Raw genomic sequence first — 14708 nt, 5'->3', positions numbered from 1 at the left:
TAACTAAGGGCTGATGTAAGGATTTTTTCCCCCTTAGTTTCTATAACTGCTCTGTCTTACAAATACATATTTGAAAGGAGTATGTTAATGCAAACAATAATGTTGTGAGTGTTAGGGTTATGTTGGGACATTTTATGTCCTCAGGGGGATATAAAGAGAAAAAATTGGTGAGGCACTGCCCCTACACCTAAAGCAGACATTGCCGCTCTGCGTATGTGTGTGTGTATGCACCTGGTAGTCATTACACATGGCACGTCAGAACAGTTTTTCCTCCTGAGCGTGAACTTTGAACCCTTCGACTCCGGGGTCCTTCCCTGGTTTGCCTTGACGCTCTTGAGGAAAACATCACAAAGGACGCGGAAGATTAAAAATAATAATAATAAAGATGCTCACGCCCATTCCGTCGCCAATGAGGCGGTCCTTCCTCCCGAGGGTGTCTCCTCGGTTGAGCAAAAGCAACGTGGGTCCCGGCACTGTCAATCTGCCATTTAATGTATGCGCGTGGAAACAAAAGCAAGCTCTGTATGCTGACCTTTTTCACGATTGTTACTCTGATTATCCAACCAGAGGAGTAAATGGGAATGACGGCGGAAAAAAAAATTACAGCGCAAGACTGCCGGCTGGCTCGCAACGTGTGATGTCACACGTCCAAACATGTCGGCAACATGGCGCTATGTGACTACCTGCTTCTATATTTGCTAATCATATTCGTTTGCGTCAGAATGTGCGCCACCAATACTGAGGTGTGCCTTTCAATTATATAGTCCAAACGGGGAAATAAAGCATTTATTTGTAACCAAAGTATTTTTACGCATGTAAATACTGTATGTATTATGAATAATTTAAAGGCCTGATCTCAACAATTTACCAAAAAAAAATTCTCTCTTATTTACAAAACTTATTTTCCTCTTAATATGCTCCATAAATAAATACAAATCATAACAAAGATGTCGTTGACAGCGCTGCATCATGTCTTGGAGAAATCCGACAATGTGATGAACACGGGGACCTGCTCGGCTACTTGCGACGACTTCCAGCAGATCAAGACCACCGTGTTGCAGCTGAAACAGAAGGTGAGCGCCTCCAGGTGTAACTTCTAAAAGCTTTGTTTGTCTAGCAGATTAAGTAGATCTTAATTGCTGAGAAGAGCATTTAGTCTTTCACGATGTTAAACTTAAAACACAAAGTTTGTGAGGTTTTGCGAAACATTGGTTGCCTTGGCAACGCACTGTTCACCGTACAGTCATCTATCTATGCTAATTTTCCATAGCTAATCCAAGGAGTTTTGTGTTATCGTCAAGATAGCTTACTTTGTTTGCTATATAGTTCGGTTGAACATTTACATGATGTTAAAACATGAAGTTTGTGAGGTATTGTGAAACACTGTTGCCGTTGCAACGCACTGTTCACCTCCAGTAATGTCTATGCTAATTTTCCATAGCTAATCCAAGGCGTTTTGTGTTATTAAGCTATCTTACTTTATTTACTATATAGTTCGGTTGAACATTTACATGATGTTAAAACATATAGTTTGTGAGGTATTGTGAAACACTGTTGCCGTGGCAACGCGCAGTTCACTGTACAGTAATATCTATGCGAACTTCCATAGCGAATCCAAGGCGTTTTGTACTATCATCAAGCTCGCTGACTTTATTTACTATATAGTTCAGTTGAACATTTCAGTTTAGCAGTTTAATTTCTAGTTCTCTTTTGTTTTATGTGTCCGTTTTGCAGTAAACTACAACTGGGAGTAACAACTTAACAATCCGGAGCAGGCAGACGATAAACCGCACCTCGCTTACGTTCACTCTACGTCTTCATTGTTGAAATCTGCAGAAGCCATCTACCCCCACATTAATTTTTCCACACAGTTATATCTTACTGCGAGAGTCACACATTAATGACACCCTGGAGGCGCAATACACTACATTATTTCATCCTTTATTTTTTAAAAAGTGGAGAAACACGCTTCGACACATTTCACTTCACTTGATGTCTTTCTCCAAGTGCGAATTGGACAGCGAAGGAACAGGGGGAAAAGTCAACGGTAGACTCACATTTCCCTCTAAGAATCCATCTGCCACTGGTGGCACTCTGAGTCACATGATTGTTTCCAGTCATGTGGTAGGCTAGCGGTACTTCTGCTCTCTACATACTAGATGTAATATTATGTACACCACACAAGATAATAATGCCCAATTGTACTTGACTTTGTCTGGGAGGTAGTGATTTATCTATCATGCATTGTTGTATATGTGTATATAAATTTTTAGGTTTTCTTCTGCTTCTTTTTTTCCCTTAAGATACTGTCGAGCAGTTCTGATATTTCAGAGCAGAGGACCAATGACAAAATCCCAGCTGCCTTTTTAATAGGACCACCGGGGCTGCCGGGTCCACCAGGTAAATGTGCGGCTTATTGGACCGTTAAAGCCTTAATAATTGGAAAGCGACAGTCACACACGGACCAACGGATAACTGAGCAGAATGAAATATTAACATCATGGTTTACGCGTAAAAATATTTATATGAAAATGTAAAATGTATTTTATTAAAAGATTGTCCTTTTTTTTTACTAATCAGAAAGAATAGTCAAATACTAAAAAAAATAAATGCAGATTTGTAATTTTCTGTAACAGTCATTAATTGAATTGAATTGAATATTTCTGCAGGAAATAACTCCACAGCGCCTCTATGAAAAAGTCCTTGTTTGTTTGTTTGTTTGTTTGTTTTGTTTAGGAGATCCAGGACCACAGGGACAGCCAGGTCTTGTCGGACACTCAGGGCCCCCGGGACCTCCTGGACCAAGGGGCCTTATGGGTCCCATGGGGCCCACACCAGACTTGTCGCACATCAAACGAGGCCCTCGTGGAGCTGTGGTCAGTTGATCGTTTTCACCACTTTAGTCTTCTGAAATTAGGACATTATATTGGTGATCTTCTTATTTTATTTTATTTTTTACACAACTTCCGTAACATAATTTGTAACACTACACTCATAATACTGCATTAAAAAAAAATCATGTAATTCTAAAAACTCTTTCATAAATCACATGACATATTTATAACATTTTGACTTATTTGTAAAACTACAACTTGATTCTTGTAACATTGCCACTTTTTACTCTCGTATTCGCTATCCCTCCATAACATAACATTTAATCGTAAATATATCAATTCTCATGGAACTCAGCCAAATGTTTTTATAATACTAGAAAATTCTGAAAACATTCTGCATTTCTCATAAAATTGACTTGATTCTTGTAACATTACAATTTTTTTTATATATATAGTATTCTCACAAACGTAATCGGAAATATCTATATATATATATAAGTCATCAAACTCAACCAAATTTTTCAGAATACTACAAAATGCTCATGATAACATTTCACATAAAAGTATGACATGACTCATAACATTACTTAACTTTTTTGGTGTCATATTCTCATAACAAGTTTTAGTTCTAATAAAATTCCAATCATTTGATTTCCATAAAATTACTCTCATAATCCTACGGAATTCTCAGAACAATATTTTTTTGTCGTGAAATACAATTTCATTCTCCTTGTATATATATATTTTTTGCTCATAGTAATGACTATTCTAAGTTATAACATTATATTTGATTTGCAATTATATGACTTTTTTGTTCAAAGAAAAAAAAAATCAAAGTTCTCATAACATTTGGACTTTTTCTGGTAAAAATACAACTTTTTACTCAGAATACTTAGGTAATAATCATAAACACCCCCCCCCCCCCACACACACACACACACACAAATATATATAATTAAAGAAAGTAAATACAATTCTCATTTCATTCTTGCAAATTTGATTCTTTAAAATGATTGATACAGTAACACGGATATGTCCTGGCTGAATGGTCCTCCCCTCACTTGGATGTAAAAAGTCTACACACCCCTGTTTAGACCAAGATAAATCATTTCTAAAAAATAAAAATCCACCATTAATAAACAACTCAGATCAAATGTGCAAATCAGCAGTCAGCACAACACCTGCCATAAGTGCCTCTCATTCACCCCAAATAAAGTTCAGAAGTTCGAGTACTTCTTTCATTTTTACATTTCCCACTTAAATAGATGATCGTGACAGCACAACTGTATGACTCATTTTCAGTGTGAGATCACATGCAACTATGTGGAGTTGCTTTATGGTTATTAATACAATCATTAAGGTCCGAAACATTTCAACCAAGCGTTGACCTTTTGAGGTAAAAACAATGAAGGGTTAATCCATTGGCAAGTGTTTTTCTTTGGCTTTCTGTCGTGGTCTGCCCGCGAGCGTCATCCTTTCATGTTGATTAGTGCGACCGGGACGTGGACCAAGAATGTGCAGGATGCGGTTGTGCTTTGCCACGTTGATGAATGACACTATCAACACCTGCAATCAGACGAGCTCGCGGCGTGAACGGGGCCAAAAGCTTACAAAGCCCTCGAGTGAGCATTCGGGAGGTTTTTAATTACGTAGGCTGGTCTGCGAGAAACTCTTAATCCTCATTAGAGGTTTGTCAATGTTGTTTGGAACTCTGATGCGACCAGTCCACGCGCACTTAAGACGGTTAGTTTTAAAGACCCTTTTTCTTGGAATTTTTTTCTTGTACATTCACAATTTATTTTTTCTAAATGTATGGCTTAATTCTCATAAAAGTGACACTTTTATTGTAATACTTTCTACTAACGTTAAAACATTTCTTTTTTTGAAAAAATGCGGAAATCTTGTAAAGTCAGGACTAAAGTTCTTGTATTATCATAGCCATTGTGGTCATATTTAAAAATCCCCAATAAATTGATAGCTTTGCCTCATAAAATAAGCACGTTCATTAATGCTACTTAATATTAACACTTCCATTTTGTAAGATATCAAATCTTGTACTGTACAGGATTTGAAATTCAATTGTTTCCCAATCAGCAGTGTTTTGAAATTAAATAAAATGTTAAAATTCAGTTAAATGAACTAAAAGAAAAATTCACATTATATTTAGATGCTGAAAATACTATAATACAAAATATATATTTTTTTTTATTAAAATATAATTGTATATATTATGTAAAATTGCAACAGTTTTTTTTCATAATACTTTTAAATTAATGTAAAATTGTGACTGTTTTTTTGTAATACATTTTCCCTCACTACTTTGCATTCCATTGGGGGGGGGGGGGTTGTTTGAAAATATTAAAAAACAAGACCATGAACATTCAGACTTGTGCAACCCCCGTTTCCTCATCGTGGGTGCGTTTGGGAATATAACAAATGCGCACAGCACAGAATACAGGTCACTGTTTCATTTGAATTACATTCAATTATTTTGTGCATGCAACACTATTTGAGATCTCAACATAGACCACAAATATCTTCTTTATTCAACTTGAAAAATGAAATGATTCTGTTTCCTTTAACTTTGTGACTTAAACTTGAGGTGATCTGAAATCAAATTCAATTCCGTATCATCAACAATAACAAGAATCGTAAATGAATGGATCATGTCCATCCCTAATTTGAATTTAAGAAAAATTTAATTCAGATTTAAACATCAATAGCCATTAACTTAACGTATCATCTTTGAAAATGCACACGCTTGATTGAGCTTTTGTCTTCATCCACCAGGGGCCTCCGGGAGCGCCGGGAAAAGACGGACACAAGGTGAGATTACATTTGGAAACGAGTTCAACTGCGATTAATAGAGGTCCGGTGTCGGCTAGTCAGCGATGATTGTTCACAGTCGAAGTTGCTCAATTGGATTTAAGACGTTTGACTGATTGTTGGTGACGTCTGTGATCCGCTCAAGTGCAAACACGTTTCTTGCTTGATGGAAATCAAACGTGAGCCCCCTGGGGGGTTCACGTTTTGGAGTGTTCAAGTGGCCGTTAACTTTTTCCCGATCGTTGTTAAGAAGACCCTGCGGCCCGCTCGGCACGTCTGGAATATTTCAGGCTTTTTTTCAGGAAGGGTTCATCAGGGAACTGGAACGGTTTGCTTTGCTTCACCTCGTCAGGAAGCCAAAAAGGCTTCAGGATGCTTCAAACTTCACGTGAAGACGTCTGTTGACGTTTTCTGCTTTCTGTCTCGTTTCGGATTTTTTCTCACACATATGAAGTTTGCGTTACACTCCTACTTAGCGACAGGATACCTTTTTTTATTTCTCTGTATGACTTTTCCCAATGTGACAATTACAATATTATTATTCTAATTGTTTCAATTTACTCTCATGAACTTTTTCTCATAATGCTAGCACAATTCTCATAAAATTGTCAGATTTTATTCTATTTCACTTTCGATGCCATGACACACACTGGGATTGAACTACTACAACTTTTCGCATAACACTACAATTTTTACGCTTGATATTATTCTCATCTTGTTTCTCTTAATAATGCGACTATTATATATTTTTTTTAAAACTCATTTTTTTTTGTGTGTAAAAACAATAAAATAAAAATCATACATTTATTACGATATTCTCATAAAATGTACCTTTTCTTCTTCTATTTTACTTTCGTGATTTCCCCCCCCCCAAAATAGAAAACTCATTTCATGGGAATTTTGCATGTTAACTGTTTTATTTAATTCCAGATCTCAACATGGACCAAAATGTGCGTTTCTTAATAGTCGTCCCTTTCCGATATTTTTTTATGCATAGAACACAGGCCACAGGTTTACGATGAGTCATCATTTTTTTCGCTATCTTCAGTTGGAACTCGTCAGACCAGACGTAGTGGTCTTCGACGATGAGTCGAAACACAAGTCGCAGTTTTATCTGGATCGCGTAAAAATTTTGCATGTGCAAGAACACGTCATCTTGAAATGAGCCAAAAACGCTATCTTTTTATTCATGATTGTCCCATTCTGATTCTGTTTTTGTTTAAATGTGGCACGCATGCAACAGCACTTGGGATCGCAACATGCGCCAAAAACGATTTCAACTCTTTATTGAGTTTTGATCAAGTCTTTTGGAATGGTGCCATTTCGTTTAATACCGATTTGCTCGTATTGCTCGCCGGTGTGGTCCAATTCAGGTGCCTTAGCTAGACGCAGAATCCTTCAATTTTCCCGCAACGGGGATGTTTGTGTGGATAGAGCGGAGAGTGATGCTAATCTGTCTCTCCGAGTAACAAATCCAAACCATCTGCCAAAACACTCACAGCCCCAACGTGACCCCCTCCCCATGCGAGCCCGCCGAACCACCTCAGCGGTCGGGCGAACGAGCGCTACTGTAGATCAACAGTCATTCCTCACAGTTGCGCTTCACTCGTTAAAGGAAAAAAAAGAAAATAATACAATATTATGAATTCCTCTGGTGCTCCCCTTTACTCAAATTCATCTAAACTAAATATTTGTTTCTTTACCCTCCAGGGGGAGCGAGGAGCACCCGGGCCTGCTGGACCTCCAGTAAGACAATCGCCACCTACATCAACGTCACACGCTTATGAAATCTGTTGCAAAAATCCGGCGCTGTTATTTTAACAAATAAACAGCATTATTGCATACTACTCTATTTCTAAAATGTTATACTTGTCAAATGTGTCTCTCTTAAAAATTGCAGTTTTTGAAAAAAATCATGTAAAATTAGAATTTAAAAATATCTATATTTTTATTCTCATAAAATAAAAAAAGTCATTCTCATAAAATAAAAAGTCATTCTCATAAAATTGACAAATTACTCTTGTAAAATGACAATTTTATTTTTATTTGACAGACAGTAAAATGTTGTTGTTGCTTTTTTACTATTGTAAAATTTAAAATATATTTGTGTAAAAATGATTGTATTCTTGTAAAGTTCAAAACGTTCAGGTAAAAATAAAAATAAAATTCTCATTCAATTAAAATTATATCGCAATATGCAATATATTGTCAATTTTACTCTCAGAAAATTATATATTTTTTCCTAGTAAAATACCAATTTGTTCTCAAAAATTAGATTTTTTTTAAAAAAGCAAATATTATTTCTTCATAAATTACCATTTTAAAATTACAGTTCTGAAAACAAATTAATTGTAATCTGTAAAGTTACAAATCTATTTTGGGAGAGAAAAAAAAAGAAAAATGCATTCTCATGGAAATATGTTGACTTATCATTAAATGCAATTTAATTGAAAAAAAAATCTGAAAAAGCATGATATTGCTTTGACATGAAATTGCAATTTTATTTCTAGAAATTTGCTATTTTATTCATGCAAAATTCCAATGTTATTCCCACAAGCTCTTTTGCAATAAACACTATCTCCTAGAATGGCCCAAATATATATATATATATATTTATTTATTTATTTGTTACCTTTTTTTTTTTTATTTTTTACATTTTATAACCATGACCCTAATGAGGATGAGCACTGTATAAAATAGATGGATGGATATTATAATCACTTTTTAATCATTATGAGTTACTTTGTTGTCATTGTCCACTTGTAGGGCCCTCCAGGCTCCTTCGACTTCCTGCTGCTGCTCATGGCCGACATCCGCAACGACATCGCCGACCTGCAGATCAAAGTGTACGGCCGAGCACCCCTCTACCCGGGGGAGGAGCTCCCCGTGACGCCCGGCGCGTGGCGAGACAGTCAAGACGCGGGCTCGGGCGAGGACTTCCGAGAGACCTTTCCGCCACCGCCGCCGCACTCCAAGAGGACCCGCAAGAGGAAGCCGCCGCGGGGCCGAACAGACAGTAATGGAATCTAAAGAGTCAATTTGAGGTGTAAATATCTTATTATTATTTAACTATTTTTATTAATAGAATGTATCGTATGCCTTTTGGATCACAGATGTTTATTTTTATATGATATATGCAAGATGATGGTTATTTTTGAACATTTTTCAAGTCCTTTCGAGCACATTAAAATGAAAGAAATTTACTAGAAATCATCTCGTTATGATTATTATTAGCAATGACATTTAATACTTTATTTATTATTATTGTATTATAGTATTGTTTGTTAAAGTAACTCTAGATAAATGACCATTTTCTGGAGTCTTTGTTATGTGAAATGAACATCTCTCGGGGCGAGAAATAAATGATGTGAATAAGGTTAATAATTTGCATACTGATACCACAAGATGACGCCATAGCACTACTTTTTATATTAGACAGCGCTTTAGCCTGAGCCGATAAACAGCGGATTCGTTTTTTCAGCGAAAAACAGAGGTTCCAAAAAAAGATTTAATAGCTGAGTCTGTATGTGACTCAGCATTTTTTTTTCTTGAAAGTTTTTAACTTTTTCACATAAAATTAATAATTGTCCTAAAATAATTGGTCCTTGTCCTGAAACTAAGATGTAACATTACAATGGTATTCTGTTCAAGTTGCTTTAGTTTTTTGTTTTGATGTCTTTTCAACATTCTATCTTGCCTCTTTTTCTCGCAAAACGTAATATTTGTTTTTATAGCAATTTTTAAAAGTTGAATAAAAAAAAAAATCTCATACAACTGCTATTGTAACATTAGAACGGTATTCTGTTAAAGTTGTTTTTTATGCTTTGCCATTCTCAACATTACTACTTTCTTTGCAAAAATACAAAATGTTCTCATACCTTCAGCTTTGTTCAAAAGTATATTTTTATCACTTAAAGTGTCCATTTATTTTGTCTACATTTAGGATGTCTTTCAAAAAAAAAAATTTAAGTTTTAAGTGAAGTTTTTTTTTTAAATCATTTTTTTAGGCTATGCCAATGTTACCACTTTCTAAAACTGAGGACTGAATTCTTTATTCCTCATGATACTCAGTTTTTAGAAACAGTACCGTTTTAACAAAAGTTTTATTTTACTTTGTCACACAATTGTGACTCATGCCTTTTAAGGTACGACTACTCTTGCCACTTCGACTTGTCTCGTCAGACCACTATTCTAGTTACATTACACCTTTTTCCACATTTATTGTAATCTCGATACTTCTTTTTCTCATCATGCTGTGACAATTCTTGCAAATGATGCCTTATTTATCTAAATACAATCTTTCTTTCATAAGTTTTTTCTCATACCTTAGCTTCTTTTTTTTTCCTGTAAAAAGGCACCTTTTGTAAAATGTTGATTTTACCATCCTAAATGTATGATTTACGTGCTAAACAATTCTTACAACATTTTCCACATAGAAATATAATTACATCATCGTGAATGTTTCCCAAATGAACACTTTTCTAGCCTTGTGCTATTTTTTTTTTTACATTGAAATACAAGTTTTCTCATAACATTTTATAACTGAAAAAAAAAAAGTTTATTCTCACAACATTCAGACATTTTTCTCATAATACATCAATTTGTCATAAAATGGTAATTTTACTTTCAAAATGATTGTATTAGAACAAAACTTTTTTTGAACTCTGAAAAAACATTCCCGTGATTCGCCTCTTTCTTTTATTATTTGTACTTTATTTTGACCATGTGCGAGTAATTGGTCAAACAATTACATTAAATGAAGTCAAGATATTCATCTTATAGATGGATGCCACGTGTAAGATGAGTCCACTGTGATGCTTTGTTGCCGTAGTAACAACATAACAACTGGCGGATGATCAAGTGAATGTTTTTTTTTTTAAGGGTTGTGGACTCTCCGCTTAACACCGCTGATGTAACTTCACACGTGTGAATCGTTTATGCACTTTAGACTCTTCGTAGCGCAAATGATAACAACATGACTAATATCATATACACTCAGACAAGCAAACGTACACTTAAGCCTGATCGTGTGACACGTAACACCACAAGTATTGTTAACTATTGTTTGCTTTTGCTTCCTTCGTGTCGTTTTTTTTTCTTTACTCTCGCTAAAATCCCTCTGTGAATTTTTGTTTCTATCATATTTTTCAGAAGAAAAATAGAATTCTACTAATTCTACTTTTTTTTAAAAAAAGTTTGTTTTCACACTGGACTCTTTGGGAAACACAATTTTTTTTAAACATAATACAAACTTGTCAAAGTGAAGTTTTACTCTGTCTATTGCAGTGCTTCTCATTTAATATTCGTTACGCCCCCGCAGGGAGAAGATTATTATTATTTTTTTGCTTAATGTTTTCACTGTTCTAGAATTGTTTCCACTAGAGGGAGACAAAGTCAACGTGTTGAATCACTTGCCCCATCAGGAGCAAGCACAAATGATGATAGTGAATACAGATTTTGGGGGTGTACTGTATACAATAATCTTGATCCACATGCGGCTCTTTCATCTGTCTGCTGTGGCTCTCTGTGACTTTGGAAAATAAATGTTTCATTTCACACTGTGGACTATTTTATTTGAAAGTAAGCTTCAACTAAATGTTTTTTTTTTCAGAGTTCAAAATGTTGTTACATGCAAACTAATCAGATGTTTTTGTTCAAAATGTTTAATAAATTTTTTTTATTTGGGGGGGGGCAACTCCCTTTTTTGGCAGAAAACACATATTGGAGATTTAAGTTGTTTTTTTTTGTATACATTTATAAAGATACTGTATAAACTGTTCTGTAAATTGCAATGATGATGAAATTGGGACAAGCTGAAAGTCACAATAGCAATTTCAGTGTTGCACCTTCGGGTGACATCAGGAGCTGGAGTCTCTCTTGAGAGTGTCCTCATTCTCCATTTGTGTGTATGTTGCACTAGTAATTATGTTGCCGCACGAGTAAGTGAAGGGAGGGCAGAAGTATTTGTTTAGTGTCATTTCCTATTCAACTATGATGACATCCACTTTATATATTTACTGTTCTGTGTCCGAAGTTCAAGAGGTTTTGCTGGGCCTCCTTTGGACTTCCAGCTGTGTTGTGAGCCAGCTACTTTTTTTTTCTTCTTAAGTCATAAAAGTTTGTTGTTGTTTGAACTTTTTTTGTTGACCTCACTCACTTTTGGATGAAGAAAAAACAAGTTTTAATCTTAGGAGCTAAATGTCATTGTTGTTTTCTTGAAAAACAACCAGGAAAGTGTAAAGTGCCTCCTTGGTGTCGTTCATCACTTGTGCTGCTGTGCGTTTCCAAAATGGAGACTTTTGAAAAATAATGGGAATAATCTATGCCAGGGTCAAACTGTTGCCACCATAAACCTTTTATTAACTGCACTGTGATTTTTAAGTAACCATTTTATATTCTTTATCTGTCCTAAAAATAAGTTAACTGTGCTATCACACGACTTGATTCTCACAACATTATGACTTTTTATCCCTCATGTCATTAAGGAATCAGATTTTATTCAAATTCTGCATTATTTTAACGTCAAAACTTGTTTCCTTTTTTTTAACAAATAACATTTCGTGTTTGTAACATTAAAATATTTTCTTTCGGAATATAATGGCTTATTATTTTTATATTACATGCATTATATTGTAAGTGTAAGAATACAACTTTTTTCTTAAAATATCACCATACCATCTCAGGACTGAAGAACTACTCTAAGTGAGCCGAGGCGCTTCATTTAGGCTTAAGTAGTGCTTTGTCGCCATCTTGTGGCATCCTGGTGCTGAGGAGTTACGTTGGAGCTTTATTTAGGCACAATTAGAGATTTCACACAATCTTGTAACATCCAAAAATCTGTGTTGAAGTGAGTAGAGGAGATTAATTCGGGAATTACGTCAAATTCTGTTGTAGAGCTCCAATGAGACAAATGTAGAGCTTTGCCGCCATCTTGTGGCGATTTTTACCATACATAATAGCGGGGTTCACTGTTTGAGCGCCATTACCAGAATATAAATATTTATGTTTTGTAACTATTACAAAGAAGGTAGCCAGGAATCATCTTAAAACTGGAAGGTTGCCTATTTTTTAATTAAAAGTCCAAAATTTGTTGCCCTGTCACATTAACAATGTTATGGCACCGCGTCCATTCCCTTAATACACCAGTGTAAAATTATGACCGATTTGCACTTTATGTATTTTTCCAACAGCATATTTCTACTTTACAGCACTTGACTGCTTTCATTTAGGCAATGTAAAGTTCGTCCTTCGAGGTGACATCCAACCTTGTTTCAGTTCTTAAATTTACTGTTGGTTTGGCAACTAAATGGGGTAGATGCCACGGACTTCCGACTTCCGGGTTTTACACATCAGCGCCGTTTTCGGCCACTGCTGGCCGCGTTCCAACACTCGCACCCCCACCCCTGCGCCCCCCAACCGCGTGAGCGGGAGCGCATCTCGGCTATTTGAAATGCTTCGGACGCTGAGACAGACACTAACACACTCGCAGCCTCGCACCCGTCGACGGGAACGCACAACCAAGGGCCACAAAGGCGGAAGCGCAAGTGCTGGGACGCGGCCCACACGTCACAAACCGGAAACAGAAACAAAGTTGATGGGTGAAAACCCGGAAGTCGAAAGTCCCGCCTTCTCCGTAGCATATCGTCCATAAATACACTGTGTATGCTTTTAATTTGTGCCATGACGTCATTATATTGTACCCCGGATGCCCCTAAATGTATGGACAGTCGCAGTACCCCTCTGAAACCACTAGAGAGCAGTCCTTACTGACAACAAAGTCCGTACAGCATCACACAAAGCGATTTCGAGCATTTACTGGGTCCGTGAGACGCACAGGCGTCAGCGTTTCTTTAATGGAGGTCCAAAAATATTTTGCAGTAAATTATAATGTTGTTTTTAAAAATGTGCATAACTACAATTGGGGGCTGGCATTCTACAAAAATGCATAACTACATCTGGGGGGCTGACATGCCACAAAATAAATAAACACATAATAAATTACTTTAGCCTTGGACCAATTAGCTGCTCTAATAAAATCTGGTATGTATGCTCCCTCTAGTGTTACGCGGGAAATCACTGAAATAAATGTTATGGCATGCTTACTTTTTTTGTTATTCCAATACAGCAAATGTGTTAAGTACAATTCAGTTGTTTAACTCCATTACAATACAGATTTACATTTACTTTACATTTACAGATTTAAGATTGAAGAAATGTTTATTTTAAATATGTATTATGAGCATTTTTTATTTAAAATATGCAATATATTTTAATTGAGTGATTATTTGGTTGCAGTTTGTATTATTATTAGTTCTTATATTCAGGCACAATGTGAAAGTTGAAACTATTACAGTGATTTACAATGATATTAATAATGCTTTTTAGGAATTAGCCCTCTGTTCCATATTTGATGAACACTTACCAAGGATGTACTGGGTGCCAAATTCAGACAATTTGAAATGGAGAGGCCCTCAATGCGCGTGATTGCTGCCCCCCAATTTTTTTTGTTCCTTCTGCCGTGCTATGAGGCCTCAAATCCTAACCAATGCAAGGGAACAGTGGTTTCAAGTTATTTTTTATGGTGTCAAGGCTCGAAATAAGCAGTTTCACATTGCAAAATTAGCATTTTGTGACAAAACACTGAATAGCAAAAGTGGCAATCACAGATAAAAATATATATATATATATTATTATTATTGTTATTATTATTAAGCCCCTGAGAGGTCCCAAAAAGCTTCATTAGGCTGGACGTATGTCGGAACCTGGTCAAGGCAAGCTCAGTGCTGCTTAAGCCGCACCAGCTAGCTATCAACAAGCTCCTCCTGACTACTTGCATTTTTATTTTAGGGTAGCCTGCATGTGATTTTCTTGTAAAACTTGAAAAGACATCTTTCCCTCACAATACAAATAATTTTAATGTCACGACATTCTTATTTTCTTCTCATATAAATGCAACTTAAAATTCTTTCTTGTAAGACTTACTTCTCGTAATATTTTTTACGACTTGTGCCTTGTCCTATAGCAGCGGATTTCTCAGCAAAAAATTGC

General features: G+C 35.9%; 1 protein-coding gene across 5 annotated transcripts in view; it reads left to right on the top strand.

The window, feature by feature from the left end:
• ccbe1 (collagen and calcium binding EGF domains 1) overlaps window positions 1-11216 on the top strand; it is a 48273-nt gene extending 37057 nt beyond the window's left edge. For all 5 annotated transcript variants that reach the window (XM_086096784.1, XM_086096786.1, XM_086096785.1 and 2 more), the window contains 6 exons: window positions 961-1073; window positions 2304-2400; window positions 2737-2876; window positions 5625-5660; window positions 7371-7406; window positions 8427-11216. In XM_086096784.1, the coding sequence (XP_085952910.1) occupies window positions 961-1073; window positions 2304-2400; window positions 2737-2876; window positions 5625-5660; window positions 7371-7406; window positions 8427-8690 (686 nt within the window). In that variant the 3' untranslated portion in view covers window positions 8691-11216. The remainder of the gene's footprint in view (window positions 1-960; window positions 1074-2303; window positions 2401-2736; window positions 2877-5624; window positions 5661-7370; window positions 7407-8426) is intronic.
• The last annotated feature ends 3492 nt before the right edge of the window (window positions 11217-14708 follow it).

The sequence above is a fragment of the Leptonotus elevatus genome, chromosome 15 (assembly GCF_054856555.1).
Source record: "Leptonotus elevatus isolate MCC_2025b chromosome 15, RoL_Lele_1.0, whole genome shotgun sequence".
In the NCBI taxonomy this organism is placed as follows: domain Eukaryota; kingdom Metazoa; phylum Chordata; class Actinopteri; order Syngnathiformes; family Syngnathidae; genus Leptonotus; species Leptonotus elevatus.
The sequence above is the reverse complement of the archived record's forward strand: the minus strand, read 5'-3'. Positions and strand labels throughout refer to the sequence as shown.